This window comes from Parasteatoda tepidariorum, chromosome 4, assembly GCF_982258835.1.
Source record: "Parasteatoda tepidariorum strain Cologne lab strain chromosome 4, Ptep-v5.0, whole genome shotgun sequence".
In the NCBI taxonomy this organism is placed as follows: domain Eukaryota; kingdom Metazoa; phylum Arthropoda; class Arachnida; order Araneae; family Theridiidae; genus Parasteatoda; species Parasteatoda tepidariorum.
Window position 1 is genome coordinate 101,885,106 of NC_141758.1, and position 20,972 is coordinate 101,906,077.

Genomic DNA, 20,972 nt, shown 5'->3' on the forward strand with positions numbered 1-20,972 from the left:
AAAAAAAATCTTGCTTTGATAGAGAGTTCCTAAAAAAATTCAGAATTTAAAAATTATTAAGATGAAACTTAATCGTATAACCGACAAGCCATCATCGCCGAAGGCGAAAGTTAGTTTTTCTGCAATGAAACTCTTCAGGCGGAGAAACACTTTTACAGAATCGCAAAAGCAGCCTCGTTCATAGTCGCGCGCCATTTTTATTCCGCCTATCGGATTGATCGAAGCTTGTGACTTCTCAGGGTCACGTGAGTAGACTTTATTCATTGATTGGGCTTCATGATAATTTACAATAATTTTTCTTCCTTATATACATTATAGGTATTTATTACTTATCAATATTAAATGTATTTATACATTATAGATATTTATTATTTCTTAATAATAATTGTATTTATATACTGTAAATATTCATCATTTCACAACATTAATTATTTTTATGCACAAACAGATATTTATTAATTTATAGTTTTGATACAATTATACATATATATATATATATATATATATATATATATATATATATATATATATATATATATATATATATATATATATATATATATATATATATATTTCGTACGCGATATTGATTGTATCGATGTGCTAAGAGATACTCATTATTTTACAATATTAAATGTATTTACATGTTATAGATATTTATTATGTCGTTATATTAACTGCATTTATATGTTATAATTATTTATTATTGTATTTATCTAGAATAGACATTTATTATTTCCATATAATTACTATACTTTTTATGCATTATGCAAATTTCAAAAACTGCACTTGCTTTATATTCGTGGGAATTTGAATAGATTGCTTCCCGACTATTTGTTTCCCGGCTATCAGCTCCGGTAGATACGAGTTTCAAACGAATACTAAACATCTATTAATGTAAACTAATAGTTAAATAACATTTTAAAACTACGCCACAAAAACCTGTAAAGATAGAAAGAGTCAGAATAACTTTTAATCTAATGATCAGATTTTTTAAAAATATTTTAGTTTGAAATCTTCATTGTTTTAGTGACACATTTGAGATATACCAAGTAACAAGTGTTAATTTATATACGAAAATTAGAAAATAGAGAGGTTTAGTATATGAGTGTAGAATTGGTAGCTTTTTGGATTGGGCACTGTACTTGGGAACTTATAGTGTATATAAAATCTTCCATTTTCCTATGATTTTGATCTCGATTTCTTCTTGTAAAAGAAATCTCACTATTAAGCCAGTTTTTAATTTTTGTTTTCAACCATTATAATGCACAAAATGTTTCATAATAACGAATCTTATACTAATCGAATTCAAGTCTTTGAAAAACGTATTTCTGATTTAAAATGTAACGTACCGTAAACCGGGGCGAGTCTACCCATTTTTTTCAGTTTGTCAACTTTCAAGTGGTCAAACTTTTGTAAATATTAAAGAAAAAAGGCTTTTAATAGGTGTTTCGGAATCGCTATTTATCCCTCTTTAAAGCTGTGAAATCGATTTTAGAAAATATTAACAGTTACGCTGTTACTGTATATTTTTATAGAACTGTTGACAAATCTCTCGTATGGGGCGAGTCTACCCATTCTACTAAAATGAATGTTAACATTGTAAATAATCAAATTTTACTATTAAATTGTTATTTTAGTTACCATATGGGATATGTATGAAGTAAAATTCATAACTTTATTATATATTCAATTTTTTTATTCATAAAATAACACAAATTGAGTATTTGATCGATTATCACATTTTAATCATAGTTTTGTTTTTATAATCATTAACATTATAAAATAACATTTTTTTCTGATTATTGTTGATAAAAATAAATTAAAATTAATATAAATTTACAATTAAATAATTAATAAATAATAATAATTAAAGATTATTAACAAAATCGAAATTCAAACATTGGGAATCATGAAAAATCCTTTCCCCATTCTTTTGGGAGGTGTGATTTTTCTTACAATGTTTTCTCGTTGAAATATAATATTAAATAAAAAAAGTTAATTTTGTAATATAAAAATTGAAAAAATAGGTAAAATAAACATATTTTATATTTACATTTATATTTAACCTATAAATTTTCTTATTAATGATAAATTTATTAATGATAAATTTATCAATGCAGAATTAAAATAATATACTCAAATTCATTTAAAATTACTTAATTTTAATATAAACAAAGTTCTAAATTATATTATTATGCTTTATTAAGACTAAATACGAATGGTAGACTCGCCCCGCGAATTCTGGCTTTTTGTTCACAACAGCAAAACTTACATTCTTTTTGTTTTTTTTCATATAAAATTGATGTAATCTTAGTCTTAGATAAGTTTATCACTTAACCAAAGTGAAAATAGTAATAATAATAATATACTTACGGAGCACCAACTAAAAGTTTGCTGATTTTCAATACAAATCTCTCAAAAGACGTTTGAACAGGTCGGTTAAAAAGACGACAAATAAATAAAAACGGATCAAACTACTACAGCTCCATCTTCCTTAGAGTCTGAACTAAGTCCTCCGTCGGTAAAAAAAAAATTATTTGCAATTTAAAATAGTGAAAATTAAATAAAACTAAAATGGGTAGACTCGCCCCGGTTTACGGTACTGAGAATTTTAAATTAATAACGTGGGTTGGCGAAAATAGGATATAAAAATGTGTCGAAAAACTTCGCAGGAAGATGAGATTAAAACCATTAAAACTAGTTTGACTGGTGTATCAAATTTAATAATATTTTTTCAGCTACCTCAATTTTCAACGTCAATCTAACAGGTTTTGAATGTTTTTAATCTCCTTAATGATTTGTTTCATTTCGATGGGTTGAGTTTTTCGTTTTTTCCTCCTTTAAATATTAGTTAGTAATTTACTCCATTCATTTTGATTTTTCACCCTCGATTAACTTCAGTTTTGACAAGGATTTTAAAAATATGTATTATAGGCGGTGATTACGAAACATCTTGCATACGGGGTTTTATTTTATAACCATCGTTGAACAGCTGACTCAATTTTTGGGTTTACGACTACTAATGTTCAACTCCGTAGCCCTGAAATTTTGAACCCAATCAGGAAGACAAGGGAAGACTGTATCGAGTATTAGGAGAAATTTGCCTTCGTGAAGGACTTTTTTGATGGAACTAACGCGCATTTGCGTTACATGGAGAGGAAGATCACGAGAACCTCTCACGGTTAACCTGTCGGCAAAAGGACTCCAAGCCATGATCCGTCTACTACTGAGGATATTTCACGTCAGCATTGTGGTCGGTGCTAGCCGGATGCGGAATTCGTATAGACCAGCCATTGCCGTGATTCGAACCCGGTTCACCTCATTGGAAGGTGAAGCTCTACCCTTTGAGCCATTGTGGCTCTGTATACGGGATTATCCATAAACTGACATGGGCCGTCATAATATGAAAATGAAAGTGAGTGGGGAAAATTTAATCCTTTTAAGGTAATTTTATTTTCCGCAATGAGTTCGTAACTTATTGTCTAAACAAACAGCGTCATGAATAGCTGTTCGGTTATGATAGTTTTTAGTCAGCGAACTTTATGATAATTATGAAACTAGTGCAAAATAAAAATGTAAAGAAAAGCCGCAGTTTTGTAGAAACAAAAAATTTTGAAATCTATTTTTTAAATGTTTGGAAAACTTCTCGAACGCTTCGTTGCTTATATGTATTCATTAAATTACTCAAAAATTGAGAATTGAGGTTTAAAAAACTTTCGCCTATGTGGGATAAACCTTGCCAATTGGCGATTTTTTACTTGGCTTAATTTTTTTAAATTTTTAAATACTGCAGCTATTTTTTACTTTTAAAGCGCGAACACACACGTTTCTTTTAGAAAGATATTATATTAGTTTCAAATTGAAATTAAGTTAAAACTCTCACTATGTGTTTTTTTTTTTAAAATCTCTTTGACGAAAAACACCTTTGCTTTGAAGAACAAACACATTTAAGCACTTGTTACATTATTCGCTTGCCCTGAGCTCCGAAGTGACTTCGGAGTACGAACCAGTGACCTTCTTCGTGTAAGTAAAGGATCCAAGTCTCTTGGCCTTTCTAGGTTATTTTATTTATTCATATAACTATGCTGGGTTGAGTGCTCAATACAAAGAACGGCTTATAAACGCTTGGGAAGAATGATTAATAGCTCAAATTAGAAGAGCAGAAAGATACACAAAGGCTAAGGTGGAAATGGAACCCACTACCTTCCCAACTAATGTCATTAGATGGAAGGAGGGCGAATTCAGTCATTTTCCCGATAGGTAAGTTTATTCGACGGGTGCGTTTGTACACCAGGTAAATTTTCCCGACCGTACTCGACAGTGTGTTTGCCCGTTGAGCTGGAATAACCTGGTTGGTAGGGTACTGGGTCGGCCAAAGACTCCCTAATAGTAAATAGTGACTGATGCACGTTAAATACGTCGAGTCCCAAAGTCTCTATGTTTCCATAACAAACAATACCTCTGGGGGTACTGATCCAGGAGTTCCCTTGTCTTCTGGATTGGTTCAAAATTACAAGGCCACGGAGTTGAACATTAGTTGTCGTAAACCCAAAATTGGATCGGCTGTTCAACGAAGGATGTAAAAATGTTAAAAAAAACGATCAGCTGGGGGTCGTGGTGAGGGTCAGGGGATAGAGCGCTCGTCTTCCAATGAGGTGAATCGGGTACGAATCCCAGCAATTGCTCGTCGATTCGAATTTCTTGCCCTGCTCGCACCAACCACAGTGCTGACGTGAAATATCCTCAGTGGTAGACAGATCATGGGCTATAGTCCCCTTGCCGCCAAGCTAACCATGAAGGTTCTCGTGATCTTCCTCTTCATGTAACGCAAATACGGGTTAGTTCCATCAAAAAAGTCCTTCACGAAAGCAAATTTCTCCCATTATTTGATTCAATAGTTCCCTTGTCTTCTAGATTGGGTTAAAAATTATTAGGCTACGGATTTTAGCATTACTAGGAGTAAACCCAAAATTGGGTCTGCTGCTTAACGTCAGCTATAAGGTACATTTATCCGACCGGGAAGCTCTTTTTTTTCAGTAGAAGAATATTTATATGTAATGGATTATATATTTATTTTTACACCACCTCTTTGTACACAAGTAGTTATTAATTGTTGTAATTTTTAGAATCTGATTTTATAATCATTTTTTATTTTATTATTATAGTTTTTTCTTATTTTGTAAGTCTTATGCGTATTAGTAAATGAGATCTGGAGTAAAAGAATTTGTTGGGTAAGAGAGTGTTGTTGTTGTTCATTTACGTCGCACTAGAGCTGCACAATGGGGTATTGGCGACGGTCTGGGAAACATCCCTGAGGATGATCCGAAGACATGCCATCAAAATTTTGATCCTCTGAAGAGGGGATGGCACCCCCGCTTCGGTAGCCCGACGACCTGCGCGAAGTCCAGCACTTCACGGTTGAACTGTTTAACGAGGACCCATACCGCACACCCTCGGTCCCTACGCAGACTGATCCAAGTGGTCACCCACCCGCACACTGACCGTAGTCAGTGATGCTTGACTTCGGTGATCGGCTGGGAACCGTGTCTTAACGATCAGTCCACTGCAGGACTATTTTTGTTGGAAAAATGCACTGTTAGATGAATGCGTTGAATGCGGGCAAACGAACCTGCTAGGTAAGTGAGATTTGGGGTAAAAGAACCTGTTGGGCAAGAGAGTGCTCGGCTAGGTGTACCAGATCAAAGATCTATATTTCTCGGCCACGGGGAGCCCCATCATTCTGTACTGTAGGGAATGTAACAGAAGTCATGAACATATTAGAAATAGACAGCTAGAAACATTCCGAAAAATAATAAACCTATAGTGTCATACTGAATTAGGCATTTCTGTTAAATTTCACGAGGACGCGTTTTTTTGTGTTGACAGAGTTCATGTTAACTATTACCTCATATTTCAAAGATGTACTTGAAAGTTATTGTTTTCCTTCAGCTTTTTTCCTTGATTTCTGGACCAGGATTTTATTTCAATGAATTCATTCGTAAGTAAAATATTTTTCAATTTCGTGAATTGAGGTGTTGAATTGAAATGGGGTCTATGTTTCAGAGAAGGATTTCAGAATCCATAAATTGAGACTTCTTGAAAATGAAGAAATATTTTTATGAGCAGCTTTGGGGACACTCAACGCCGTTTTCGCCTTTTTTTTGGTATTTTCATTTTTATAAAATATCTATCAGATACTGGATGTTCGTCAGATTTTCGCATGAAAATTCATATCGAACAACAGATTTATTAAGAATGGGAGGCATATAATCAGTTGCTGAAAATCATTTACTAAAAAAATATTACAACTGATGAATATTACAATTCATAAATATTACAATTAAAAAATAATTCATTTGTTTTTCCAGATATTCATTTGTCGAATTAGTTTCCTTTTTTTTAAACTGTGGTATCAATAAAATTTTTATAAAATCATAGTTCTGAATTCAAAATTAATGAAATACATTAATTTTTCAATAAAATGCTATTTTACGAGTATACACCGTGAATGGTGGCTTAAAGTCAGTTCATCCACAGATAAATTGGTATAAGCTGGTTTGGGAAGTAAAGGCGGCTTGTGCATAATGCTGACCACATTGCCATTATCATACCGTTGGTCACGAAACATGGGAGTTTTAAATTTTAGGATCCAATTTACTCACAACGGGCTGCTGCTGGAATATTTTACTTTGCGGTGAAATCTAAAGGTATCTAAAAACAAGGTAATTTCTGTTTGATACAACAGCACCGCTTTAATTATAATTCGTTTTATAATTTTATGTGTAACATTTCTAAGATCTAATAATAAATGTAGCTTAGCTTGAATTAAATTTTTATGTAATGCAGGTACCACGTTAAGCATTTGCCAACTCACCAAATGCAATAAAATCGTACACCTGGCGAATAAAATTGTGTTTTGGTGAAAGTATTGAGGAATAATTTTTTTCCATTGGGAAAAATATATATATTTAACTCGATCCCCAAAATTACGTCGAAATTAATTTTTTCAAACAGATCAGTATTTTTTTATTAGATTACAGCAATTTTTGGTAGATACGCAACATAACCCATTAGAATTGGGTTCAAATAATATAAACCTGAAACAAATTAATGTAAAATAGTTTTCTCTGGAAAAAAAAAATCATTAAAAATTGTTAAGATTTGCATTTGGTGAAGACTTTGGAAAATCGGCGAATACTTTTGATGTGTAGATATTTTCTTGGCTAATAATTTGAAATCTTTAGCGTATTCCTGTAAAATGCAATACTATTAATAATTCAAGATAATGACAGAATTTGATCCCTTTTCATTTCACGACTATATTTTAGAAGTTTACAACTTTTTTTTAATGCTTATCCCACATTTTAAAATGAATTATGGAGCTTTGTGGCTTATATTTATTTCATTAAACAAAAACAAAATATTCCTGTTTACATTACATTAATTTCTGTAACCAAATATAAGTTATAGAAAAGTTAATTATAAATTCAAGAGAATTCGAGGATTGTGAAAATTGAAACGTAGGAAATTTTTCTGTTAAAGGATTGTTATATGTCTATTATAAAAAGTTGATCAGTAAATATAGAAAAGATGCATGTTTAGAAATTTATTGAGCGTTGATAGTTTTAATCTAGCTCATGTTTACGTGGCCAATTTTAAGGTAGTTTTCTCAGAAACTATTAAATTAATTTTTAAATATTTAAATTAAAAAATAAGGAATTTTTACATCAATATTTTTCAATTGAAGAAACATTTAGACGAAAATAAACTTAAAATAGGATTCAAAATTTCTATGTGTTTTGAGTCTCAAATTGATGTTTCCAAAGAAAGTGCAAAAATGGTCTCGAAATCTTGAAAATCACTATTGAAGGAGGTAAAACTGAAATTGTTTGATTGCAAAAGGCAATAGGGAGTTAGAGAGGCGATTTCAAAAACGCTTCCAAGTTTAACAAAAAATCAAATAAAATGATCTAAAGTTTGAAAAAAAAAGCTCTAAAATGTGCATTATGTCATAATATATAACCATAAAGTAATTTTAAAGATGGTGCTATAGATCTTGCAGAAAGACTCTAAAAAATACATACGCTTTTTCTCGTTCCTTGAGTATTTTGATTTTACCCATTGTTTTAAGTCTAATTTCACTTCTAATTATAAAAATTTGAAAATATCAATTTAATGTTTTAGTAAGCAAGCTTTCTATACATAAATATTGCTTCAAACAATGTCTTCGTCAAAAATTTTGTGTAAAGCATGTGCCGAACCAATTCTGGAAGACTCAGATGGATTAACATGCAAAGGTGAATGTAATTCTGTTTTTCATTTTCAATGTGGTGGTTTCGCTGAAAGAGCTTTTAGAAGACTTACTGTTGATAAAAAACAAAAGTGGACCTGCGCACAATGTTCAAAATCACAGGAAAATCCAACGAAAATAAAAAGTGCAACTAGCCCAGACATTCTCGAGGATATCTTACAGCAAAATAAAGACCTAAAAGAGTTAATAACTAACAAATTCAATGACTTAACCCGTTCAATTGAATTCAACAGTGAAGTAATTCAAGAGTTGAAAAATTCTATCACAGAGCTACAGAACGTAAACAAAACTTTACAAGCAAAAAATGATCAGCTAACTAGAGAAAGCGCAGAAATAAAGAAGGAACTGAATGAACTAAAAGAAGCAGTTATTGAACTCAAGCAATATTCCCGAAGATCCAACTTTGAAATAAGTAACTTACCCGAATGTGAAAATGAAGACATACAACAAGTAATATCCCAGATTGATAATGTTGCGAATACTAATATATCCGAAAATCTGATCACCGCTCACAGAGTCCCCAGCTTTAATAAAGATAAACCTAAACCCATCATCGTTCAAGTTAAATCCAAATCTGTACGTGATGAGCTCTTAAAGAAACTGAGAAATCGTAAATTTCAACCTGCGAAGTCAACTCCAGATTCACTGAAATGCCTGTTTACTTCAATGAACATTTGACTCCCGAACTGAAGCATCTATTTTATCTTTCACGTAAGGCTAAATCTGAAAAGGGATTCAAGTTTTGTTGGGTTCGTGATGGTAAAATATTCCTGAGAAAAGATGAATCGTCCAAAATAATACGTGTGAAATCATCTCAAGACCTTAATACTCCATCCAACTGAAGAAACATTTTTATCTGTGCCGGACTGCCTAAAAATTGAAAATTTGGACGATTTAAAGTTTTTTATTACCTCAACCTGTAAGTTAAACATTAATATTTTACATATAAATATTAGAAGTTTAAGAGCCAACTTTGATAATTTTATTTCACATATTTCTAGCATGATTGAAAATATAAGTGTCATAATTATGTCGGAAATTTGGATTTACCAAAATGAAACTAATTTTTACTCAATAGATGGTTATAATTCATTCTTTAATTGCAGAAATAATAATCGCTCTGGAGGTGTTTGTGTTTTTATTAAAAAATGTCTTGATATTTCAGAGTTAGCTATACATTTTGTTTCCGCAGAATCTATATTACTTTATTGCAAATCTTTAGATTTATTATTTCTATCTTTATATAGATCTCATGATTTTACTGTTGATTTTTTTAATACTGAACTTAAAGTAATAATCTCTAAGCTTAAATATCCTAATATAATACTGATGGGTGATATAAATATTGATATTCTAAGTGATGATTTTATTACTCATGAATATATTAATTTATTATGCCAATTTGGATTTCAAAATTACATAGACAAACCAACTAGAGTAAATTCCTCATCAACTTGCATTGATCATGTCTTCGTAAAAACAAATAAATTTTCAATCAAATCCGGAATATTCATAAATGACATAAGCGATCACTATCCAACCTTTTGCAGTGTTCATTACGATGAGGTAAATAAAATTAAGGAAGCTGAAAATAAAATTTCAATCAACTATAATAAGCTCAATAATTATCTGTCAAATTACAAATTTAATTACAATCCTCAAGATTCTCTTGATCAACAATATCGAAGTTTTGTTTTCAAACTCAATAATTTAAAAAATAATTTTAAATATAAGCATAAATCAAACAAAAAAGCCAAAAATAACTGGATGACTAATAATATCTTGATTTTAATTCGAAGAAAGGAAAAACTATTCAAAAAAACTAGAAAATATCCATGGGATATTATTTACAAAACAGCATATAACACTATAGTTTCTGAGCTTAAGAACTTAATTAAAACAGCAAAATCAGAATATTTCAAATTCAAATTTTTAAATTGTGATTCAAATAAACAAAAATGGGATCTTGTAAATGGTATTATTGGTAATCAGAGCAAATCACTTACTTTACCTGATATTTTAAACGACTATGAATCTTCTGATCAATTCAATAAATCATTTGCAAATGCCTACAATACCTCAAACCCAAATTTAAACAGTTTGCAAATATATATTTCACCAAGTTTAACCTCGTTTGTTTTCCTAGAATTGAATGATTGTGAAGTACTTCACTTAATAAATTCTCTTTCTAATAAAAACTCCTTTGACTATGACGGTATTAATGTAAAATTAATTAAACTATTTGCTCTCAATAATATAAATTTTATAACTAATTTCATCAATACCTCAATCAAGTCATCCATATTTCCAACTTCTTTAAAAAGAGCAACCATAACTCCTATTTTTAAAACCGGCGATAAAAACTGCCTATCAAACTATAGACCAATTTCAATATTACCTGTTTTTTCCAAAATCATTGAAAAAGCTCTAGCTGATAAAATGTACAATTATTTAAAACATACAAATTTTTTCTCTGTTAATCAACATGGATTTATTAAAGGCAAAAGTACAGAAAAAGCTCTTTTGGAATTTTCAAAATTTATTCATAACAGTATTGCCGAAAATAAGACAACAGTAGCTATATTTCTTGATATATCAAAAGCTTTCGATAATGTCAATCACAATCTTTTAATTAAAAAATTAGAATTTGCTGGTTTCAGAGGAATTATGTTAAATTGGTTTGTTTCATATCTTTCAAACAGAGAACATAGAGTTAAAATCCGAAGTAATTTTAGTAATTATATTTTTTCAAACCGTGGTGTTCCTCAAGGATCTATTCTAGGACCCTTATTGTTTATTATATTCATCAATGACTTTTGTCAACTCAAACTTTTTGGTAAGATAATAACGTATGCTGATGATTCCGTAATTTTGTATTCTTGCACTGATTTAAATCAACTAATTTTTCAAATTCAATCTGATTTACGCATAATTTCAAAATGGTTTACAATAAATGACTTAAATTTAAATCTAAATAAAACTAAATATATTTATTTCAGTTTAAGAAAATCAGAATTTAACTTAAATTTAAAATTTCACTCTCTCTCCTGCAAAAGTACTAATGAAAATTGTCAATGCTATATTCTACAATCTGTAAACAATATCAAATATTTAGGACTATATATCGATTCTAATTTAAAATGGAAAACACATATTAACAATTTAGTTAAAAAATTGCGTTTCGTTTTAGTTAAATTTTATCACCTTAAGAATAAAATTCATTTTAATTTTGTGAAAGCACTCTATTACTCCTGGTTTTATTCTTTAATTAATTATGGTGCGATAATATATGGCGGTGAATATAAAACTAATTTACTTCCCTTAATCTCAGTTCAGAATAAATGCTTCAAGATTATTAATTCTCTAAATATAAATAATTCAAGTGTAACTACTACCAATATATATACAAGAATTAACCTATTACCATTTCGCCATAATGTATTTTTTCGTATTTTACTCTATTTACACAACAATAAATTAATATGCAAATTAAAAACTAATGTGTCTGAAAGGAGACCAACTGAAATGTATGAGATTCCCTTCTTTACAAAAGAAATTTCACGAAAACAGTTTTTTTACTTAGCACCTAAATTATATAATAAATTACCATTTCAGTTGCAAAACATCAAAATATATTCTTCTTTTAAGCGTGCTTTATTTCAATTTGTGATGAACATTGACGATTTAGATCTCTATTTTTCACTTTAAAGGAAGCATTTGATTTTTTATACCAGTCTTGTGCCAATCCAAACGAATTTCTTATGTTACCTTTGTTATTTTTTTTATTTATTTATTTATTTTTTTATATATATAATTTCATGCATTTTTTTTTTGTTTTCTATTATTACAGTGTTCAACAATATATGACGTCTTATGATGAGCAAAATAATTTATGATTGTATTTTTTTTTTTTTTTTTTTTCTAAATTTCTATTTTAAATTTATTGTATTACTTTTCTTTGTCGCCTGGACAGGATTTTCCTCTTGACGACGAATATATATTCTTTGTATTTATGTGTTTTTGTTCTCAATAAAGTTATATTTGTTTGTTTGTTTGAAAAAAAAAAAACCAAATTATTTAAACACAATTTTTTTCTAAGTTTTGTAAAGATTGAGAAGTTTTGCAAATATAAGATTGCAAAGAAAAAATTTCTTTTGACTATTAGTGACCTAATTGACCTTCATCTTAAATAGATCGTTAATAAATAGAAATTGAGCTTCTATGTCTGAGGGGATAGAGCGTTCGCCTTCCAATTAGGTGAACCGGGTTCGAATCCCGGCGATGGATGGTCGATACGACTTCCGCATCCGGCTTGCACCGTCCACAGTGCTGACGTAAAATATCCTCAATGGTAAACGGATCATGGGTTAGAGTCCCCTTGATGTCAGGCTAATTGCGGGTAGTCTTCCTCTCCATATAATGCAAATGCGGGTTAGCTCCATCAAAAAGTCCTCCACGAAGGCAAATTTCTCCCAATACTTGATCCTTGTCTTCTGGATTGGGTTCAAAATTAAACATTAGTAGTCGTAAACCCAAACATAGGATCGGCTGCTCAACAACGGTTATAAAATTATAAAAAATAAAAATAAATAAAAAAAAGTAAATCAAGAATTGCGAATGTGGATTGTCAAAATTAAAATATAGATAAACTAAAATGCTTCCTCCTAAAATAAAGATACATTTTGTAATTAAAGTCAATATCAGTGAATGTAAGATAATTGGCAAATACATGTGAGGTCAGCACTAAATATTTAAACTTTTGCAGGCTCTGCTCTTATGGGTCAACTGTTCAACTTCCAGTGTACAAGATCTGAAAGGAATTTCCCAAATTTCGTACTTTTCTCCAGAACGCACCCTGAAAAACACCGAATTTTAAAAACAAATGAACCGAATATCCTGCAACTTTCCGATTTCAACCCTAAGCGCCCTACAAAAGTAATCATCCATGGTTTTCTCGACAGCTTTCGCATGACTGATTGGATGCAAGTGAGTATGCTGTTTTTTTTTTAATTGCAATATGTTGCAATATGTACCCTTTGAAGAAGTAATCAAGATGCAGACTTTAATATGCATAATGTGTATAAAGTGTACATTGTGTATATTGCAGACTGTATTCACAGTTTAAATTTCATTTCAAATTCTTTTGTTTCTTGTTTAATGCTAATACGGAATTTGCAGAGAATGAAGACGAAGCTTTTAGCAGTTGAAGATTGCAATGTGATTATCGTTGATTGGAGCTGTGGTAATTTGTTTCCGTTTGCAAGAGCAATCGATAATTCAAAAATTGTGTCTAGACACCTGGTAGAACTCATTCGATTTCTTCAGGTAAGCTAAATTGATCGTTACAACCCACCCAAGTTTTTGGGCTTACGACTATTAACTCAGTAGCCTTGTAATTTTGAACCCAATTCAGAATACAAGGGAACTCCTGGATCAATTATTAGGAGAAGTTTCACTTCGTGGAGGATTTTTATTTGATAGAACTAACGTTACATGGAGAGGAAAACCACGAAAACCTCCCTTACCACGAGAGGAAAACTACGAAAACTCCTGGTTAGCCTGGCGACAAAAGGACTCTAACCCATCATCCATTTACCACTGGGATTGTTTTAAGTCAGCACTGGGAATGGTGTAAGCTGAATGAGGATTCGTGTCACTGGGATTCGAACCCGGTTCACCACATTGGAAGGCGAATGCTCTGTCCCCTGAGCCATCACGGCTCTAGTACTACAGTGTAATATTCTGTTTTTCTATCATCGTCCCAAACTCTATGGAAGCATTTTTAATCAACAAGGTTTAAAAAACAGCTATATATTACTGATATTAAAATTTTAAGTTCCTATTCCATCGTTGAAGCTGTTAGTTGCTATGGTAATTCGATATTTATCCACAAGTTAGTACTATATGAAAATCCGTACACCAAAATAATTAAAAAGTTTGTTGATTTACCCTTCATAAAGCTATTTTTTTTCCAGTATTGTATGCTAAAATATTTTTGGTATTGAGATTCACTTAATTTTTGAAAGAATTAAAAGTAATTCATATAGTGTATTAACAGAAACTACTTTTTGAAACCATTTTCTTTTTGGTGAGAAGGGGGTAGGGTTTTTAAAAATTCAAGTTAAGAAATTCTTAACTCATAAACTACGACTTAAAATGACTGAATTTATATATTCTGTGTTCTTAACCACAAACAAATAAACTCGATAAGGAATGACCAAATGAGTGAACGTATAATTTAAAATAGAAAATAGCTCCCAAGTGTTGACCTCTTCTTGATCCCACGCCAACCTTTACTGTTGTTCGCATTTAATCAAACAAAGCCTTCAATTCTTTTTGCACTTTCAGAAATTTGCAGTGAACAGCCGCAAGAATCGTGGGTAAAAAACTAGAATTCTCATGGGCATTTAAAAATCATTTAAATTTATGGGAATTATGCTTCCTACAGTCTTATAAGGGGCAAATAAATACGAATGACAGTTACAAAGTTTTGTTAGGGATCTGAAACCAGCTAGTAACAAAGAAATCTTCAAAAAATTTCTTTGAAGGAAAGTTTGAAATGTTAAGATGGACTGGCAAATTTTCGCCAAACTTCACTTTACTAAATGTTAAGTACTGCCAAGTTTTAATAATAAATTAATGAATTCTGATTTCTGAGAATTGTGATAAACAGAATTCACATTCTTTAGGATGAAAAAATGCCTTATTTGCATTAATTTTGTTAATCTTAATCGTTAATTAACATTAATCTTTAACAACTTATGGTTTATTATCCAAATTATAACTTTCTAATCTTTTAAATGAAAATGTAAAATTAGGAAAGTTCGTTAAAATATGACCTATTTTAGTAATTCGTCCTTGTAATGCCTTTTGTATTCTAAATATACTTCATTGCGTTATTTTTAAGTAATCAGTTTTTATTGGTTGCTTAGTGCGATTATAATTGTTGCGATTATAATTATTGCAGGTAGAGAGAGGTGCAGATCCATCGACCTTTCACTTGATTGGCCATAGCATGGGTAGTCACATAGCCGCCAAAGTAGGCCATGCAATTTCAAATATTGGAAGAATAACTGGTAACATACCTTTCCCATATTCTTTTTAAAATTTTATAGTAATAATACAAATTTATAATTATTTCGTAAAAGTTTTTGCCAAGAACTATACATTCTCTTGCTGTTTCTTTCGATATTATTTGGTCGTACATTAAATACCCAAGGGTGTACTGTAAAAGCCACGGCGGCGAAATTATATAAACTATGCCGTTCGTAAAAACTAAAAGTTCAATCGGATTTAACTCCGGATAGTGAAGATTTTTCTCTACTTCATTGTTTTATTGAAGAAAAAATTTTTCAATTAGTGAAATGTAAAAATAAATCTTAATTTCCGAAAAAAAGATAAATTTTGCAAAGGGGAACATTACAGACCTATAAAATGTATTTGATAATACGGAAACAGTAACTTCGCTATTTTTAAACTTTGAAAATGGATATATTCAGCTCATTTTTTCTAAATTTAAAAATAGTAAAGTAACTATTATTGTAAGTAAATACTTGGAAGTAATTCAAAATTTCTCAAATGTTTATTTTTCTTAAAAATGTTTGACCTATGTAAAAATAAAATATAGATGCTTTAAAAGTGCTGCAACAATGTTACCTCTCGCTGCTACTAATTCTTAAAACCCGACACCAAACTTCACGGAGCTTCAGATGTAGTGTATTACTCAACACCAGTTCAAAGCTGTTTCTTTACATTCAATTGAGATTAAAACCACCATAATTTTGAGTAAAATAAAAATAGACTTTGAATGCTCAAAATTTTTTTTCTTTAGAGAAAAATTCCAATTTCTGTAGTTACATATGAAAACCAAGTGAATTCTTCCTTCATTTTAGTTTCTCGTCAGACTTAGTTTATATTGTTTGATTTGGATGCATTAAGTGTTCTAAATTAATTTCTAGCCCTGTAACTAAATTGTTTTATAAAGTCTCATCCTGCAAGTAAATACAGGTTCTAAATTTCACTGATTCCCCTTTTACTTTATTTTGCGTCAGACTTAGTTTATAACATTTGAAATGGTAACACTAAATGTTCACTGAAACCAGAAGTCAAGGAGCATGCTTCGAGTTTTTAGAATCATTACCCTTCGTTAATTGTAGTCGAAGATGAAACAGTATAAGGTACGGTATGTGTAATTTATGTCGCGCTGGAGAAGTCCGGAATACCCTGGTTGGTAGGGCGTCCAAGAGGTCGTGAGTTCGATCAGAGGTCGGTGAGAGGTCGATCCCCACCGACTAAAGACTCCCCGTGTAGTAAATGGCGACTGGTGCACATTAAATCTGTCTGGTCCTTAAGTCCCTTATGTTCCCTTAACAAATCAATACCTCTGGGGATACAGATTTAGAGATTGATTGTTCTATGGTTCAGGCCAAAACTACGATCTGTGGATTAATAAATGAATGTATGAATTGGTTTTTCCTTTAAACGGGCTGTCACGTGTGTGAGACTGTCATATTCTTGGCTATAGATGGCGTCACTGAAGAACAAGAAATGCATCCTTTGCCTTAAATTCGCTTGGTTCTACTAAACAAGCTTGATGGTATTTGACAAGTGCCATTAGAAACAACAGCGACGTCACACTAGAGCTGCACAATGAGCTATTGAAGATAGTTTGGGAAACATACCTGAGATATACATACGCCACATCCCGTTTTACAAGGAGGACGCATTTACACAGCATCCATCAACAGACCGTAATTTTGATCTGAACCAGAGCTCGATCAATCTCCGATCCAGTACCCTCCAGAAGTGTAGATTTGTTCTGGGAAAATGGAGGGCTTTGTGACCCCGACAGATTTAGCGTGCACCAGTTACCCTTTTGTACACGGGAAGAATTCGCCTGACGGGGAATCGAACTCACGACCTCTCGGACTCGGGGCCATCTAACAGCCAGGCCATCCCAGTCTTCATGAAACAGTTCAAAGAATTTGGAGCGTGGTTCACTGGTTCCGGTTTTCAAAAAAACATATATTTATGTTCGTGATCGGCAGTACAGTCGCTTTAGGAACTACTTCCATTAAACTTTATGTTCAATCAATTTTAAAAGGTCTATCATTACTGTAGCATTAGATCCTGCCTATCCAAGATTCTACCAAATGCCAGTAGAAGACAGGTTAGATCCAAGTGACGCCAAGTTTGTCGACGTAATTCATTCCGATGCTGGATACTCACTATTTGAAGGTAAAAAAAAATGTTTTGACTAAAAGTTTCACAATTTAATATGTGATAACTAAATAAAATTAATACATTTAAAATAATTTGCAAATTTATGATAAATAAAAAAAATGTCTCACGGTGCATTTTAAGTCAATAGACTTAAAGTCAAAATTCTATAATTTTAATCAATGCTTTTCAGTATAATTAATTTGTAGAGTTAGGGGTGATAACTGACTTTTTAATTTTTAACAATTTCACTAACAATTTCAATACAACCAGGCCAGTGCAATCGTTTTGGTTTAGCCAACAAGACCTGAAAATAATTCAAAGTATGAAATACATTAACTATTTAAATGATCAATTTTTGCGTTGCTTTTCGAACTTTTAGCCTTAGCATTCCCGGTAAATTTAACCTTATTTTGTTTTTAAGATATATTTTCTCGTTGCCGATAACACTGGATTTTAAATTTATTCTAAAAATGCAAGGTGCGTGTATAATTAACTTATTTTATGTATCATTTTATGTATAACTTATTTTATATATGTTAATAATTTATTTTATATGTTATAAGAACTTATTTTAATAAATTGGCTAGGGCAAAATTTTATGTGCATTTACTATGAAAAATATGAATTTCGATGACTTAAGACTCATTAATATAGCACTTCGATGCTTTAGTTTAATCGTTATTTTTTCAGCAAATTAGTCTATATTTTTTATGAATTTACAAAAGGCCAATTTTGTTATATGAAAAAAAAGTAAAAAATTCATCTCTGTAATGTTTTAGGTTTGGCTTAGTAGCATTTGAGGTGATAATGTAAAATTGTGCTAATTCAGACTGAGGTGAAGGTTGTTGATTTGTCTAGTTTTGAGATTATTAGAATTGGCTCATAAGCTCGGGTCCCTTTTCTTTTAAAAAAGAAAATGTTACGGAGTTAACGAGCGATAAAAAATATTTTCTTCATTAAAATAATTTTTTTTATGAATTAAAAATTTCCAAATGGTGTGGACTTTTGCCCTTTATTAATGCTGGATAATTATTAAAAAAATGCTCAATTAAGTAAACTTAATTTTTTTTTCTTTATTGCAAAAGAAAAGAAACATTTTTAATATTTCTCTTACATATTATAGAATATCTTTGCAGCATATTTCGTCACATTTTGGTCATAAAACAAAATCCACTAGATTCAAATAATGAGAGACATAATTGCCTTAAACTTGTCCAATGAGTTATTTGAAACTAATTTCTTATCTTATAATTTTTCATTGTAGTTGAAATAAACACAGCCGCGGGGGCTCATTGGTTAAGGAATTTAACTGCTATTGAGGAGAACTGGGGTTCGATCACCGGTGGTGACTTGAAGCCTTGTCTGGGGAGTAAAGGCGGCCTTGTGCGCAGTGCTGACCACATTGTCACAGTCATGAAGTTGGTCTAAAAATTGAAGAGCCCTAACCTCTGAGCCCTCTGGCCCACGGGAATGCCTTACTGTATTTATATTAAACAATTATAATTTTTTTTACATTGCTTTGTAAAGGCATACAGACAGAAATAAAATCCTTATATTTTTAAAGTGATAAAATTATACCAAATGTTGTTTAATGTATTGAAAGGTGAGTCTCAACAAAATAAGACGCTATGTCTTTAGTTTTAATTCACTTGTTTTTTTGCAATTTTGTAACTATTCGTTAAAGAGTTACTTCTTTGATGAATAATTTAAACTTTATTTTTTTAGGGTTAGGTATGCGGACAAGAGTTGGTCATTTAGACTTTTATCCAAACGGCGGCAATAATCAGCCTGGTTGTAAACACTCTCCATTCTCTATCTTTCCGAGTGCTGGTCTTCTTAACGGTAATTATAATCTTTTTCTGAAATGAGAATTTACCAACTTAGAGTTTACCTTCTTCAGGCCTCAAGTGTGGCAGCAATTTGAAAATTGTTATCAAGATCGAATAATCAGTTTTAATTACTTATCCCAAAAGCCATTATTAACCTTACCACTATACCCTGAAAAACACATAACCTTGTTATCTTTCGAATAATAAATATTGCATTTCAATGCATTGGAAATTATGTTTTATTTTGCATACAGTACTACTGCCACACTATAAGGCTATAAATACGTCTTATTTACTCTCCTTTCATTCAGGTCTAATTCTTTATATTTAAAACGCTATCTCTTATGATTAGGGCTGCAAGTTTGTCGCGGGAAAAAAGAACCCAAATTCGCGGAAAAATCGTGGGAAATTTTGAAAATTACACAAATTCTAAACATAAAAAAAATTATTATACAAATGGTGCAAAAGACGGAAATTGCGCAAATAATAAAAAAAACTTAAAAATACACAACAAAAGTATTTCTTTCAATTTCAAGCAATATTAATATTTTTATTTAAATGAACAGAATTTTGGTGCAAAGTATTGTACATTGTCAGATTTTTCTCATTTATCTTTCGTCTTTCATCACTTAATACATTTTTATACTTAGAAAACGATCTTTCTGCGTCAACGCTGTTTTTAGGCACCGACAAACTTCGAATTGCCACTTTTGCCAATTTTGGAGCATTCGGTCTTTGAATTCCAAAACTCGATCAATTTTCCTTCACCAACGCGCAATTCCTTGACCGTTGCTTTGTAAGAAATAATTGCTGTGAAAACTCAAACATTCTACATTCAAACTACTAGTTACAAGTACTAACTACCCTACTAACTACTTGTCCCCCCTTCCTCTAAGAAACTGATCCATGTTTAAGAAATCACAGGAAGCCGCCTAGGAAAAATTAACTGGATATGTAGAAAGGCAGTAGAAATTTCATTGCCCAGTGCAATAGCATGGATAACAATTTTTCTGTCAAAGATTTGATTTATAACATTTTCCTTCTTTTGTGATTCCAATTTCTTTTGTACTCTTACTGACTTCAGGAAGGTAATTACCCTCCCTAAGTGTAGAAAAACCACCTTAGTTGTCAAGATTGTGATTGTCTCTCATCTCTGAACTATTTTCATGTCATTTTGCTATTGATTCACTCCCCTAAATATCTAATCAATTTTTCATGTTCAATTTAAGGTTCAGGAAAATAAAAAATTCTGTTTAATAAAAATAATAAATAAAAAACGAAAAAAAAAAATCAAATTTTAAGCAATTTTCGCGCAAATCAAGACATATTGAGAAATTCGCGGATTTTAGGAAAAAAGATGACAATTTCGCGGAAATTCGCGCCGCGACAAACCTGCAGCCCTACTTATGATTACTATAACTCTATACAATCATGTCTAAGGTACTATATGTTGTGATCATTATATCTCTAAGTTACTATCAGACCTGTGATCATTATCTCTTTATATTTAAAGTACTATCCTTTGTGATCTCTATAATTCTTTTCATTGAGGTCTAAGGTATTATCTGACCTGTAATCATTGACTCTTAATATTCAAAATACTATCT

The 20,972-nt window shown here is 31.2% G+C and overlaps 1 protein-coding gene across 3 annotated transcripts in view; it reads left to right on the plus strand.

The window, feature by feature from the left end:
- The first annotated feature begins 5,752 nt into the window (after positions 1-5,752).
- Positions 5,753-20,972, plus strand: part of LOC107455439 (pancreatic triacylglycerol lipase) — a 31,716-nt gene continuing 16,496 nt past the window's right edge. Inside the window, exons 1-6 of one of the 3 annotated variants that reach the window (XM_087161836.1) lie at positions 5,753-6,001; positions 13,080-13,300; positions 13,493-13,639; positions 15,282-15,390; positions 17,435-17,551; positions 19,262-19,378. In XM_087161836.1, coding sequence (XP_087017962.1) covers positions 5,923-6,001; positions 13,080-13,300; positions 13,493-13,639; positions 15,282-15,390; positions 17,435-17,551; positions 19,262-19,378 — 790 coding nt within the window. In that variant the 5' untranslated portion in view covers positions 5,753-5,922. The remainder of the gene's footprint in view (positions 6,002-13,079; positions 13,301-13,492; positions 13,640-15,281; positions 15,391-17,434; positions 17,552-19,261; positions 19,379-20,972) is intronic. The other 2 variants (XM_087161837.1, XM_087161838.1) reach the window with 2 other exon arrangements.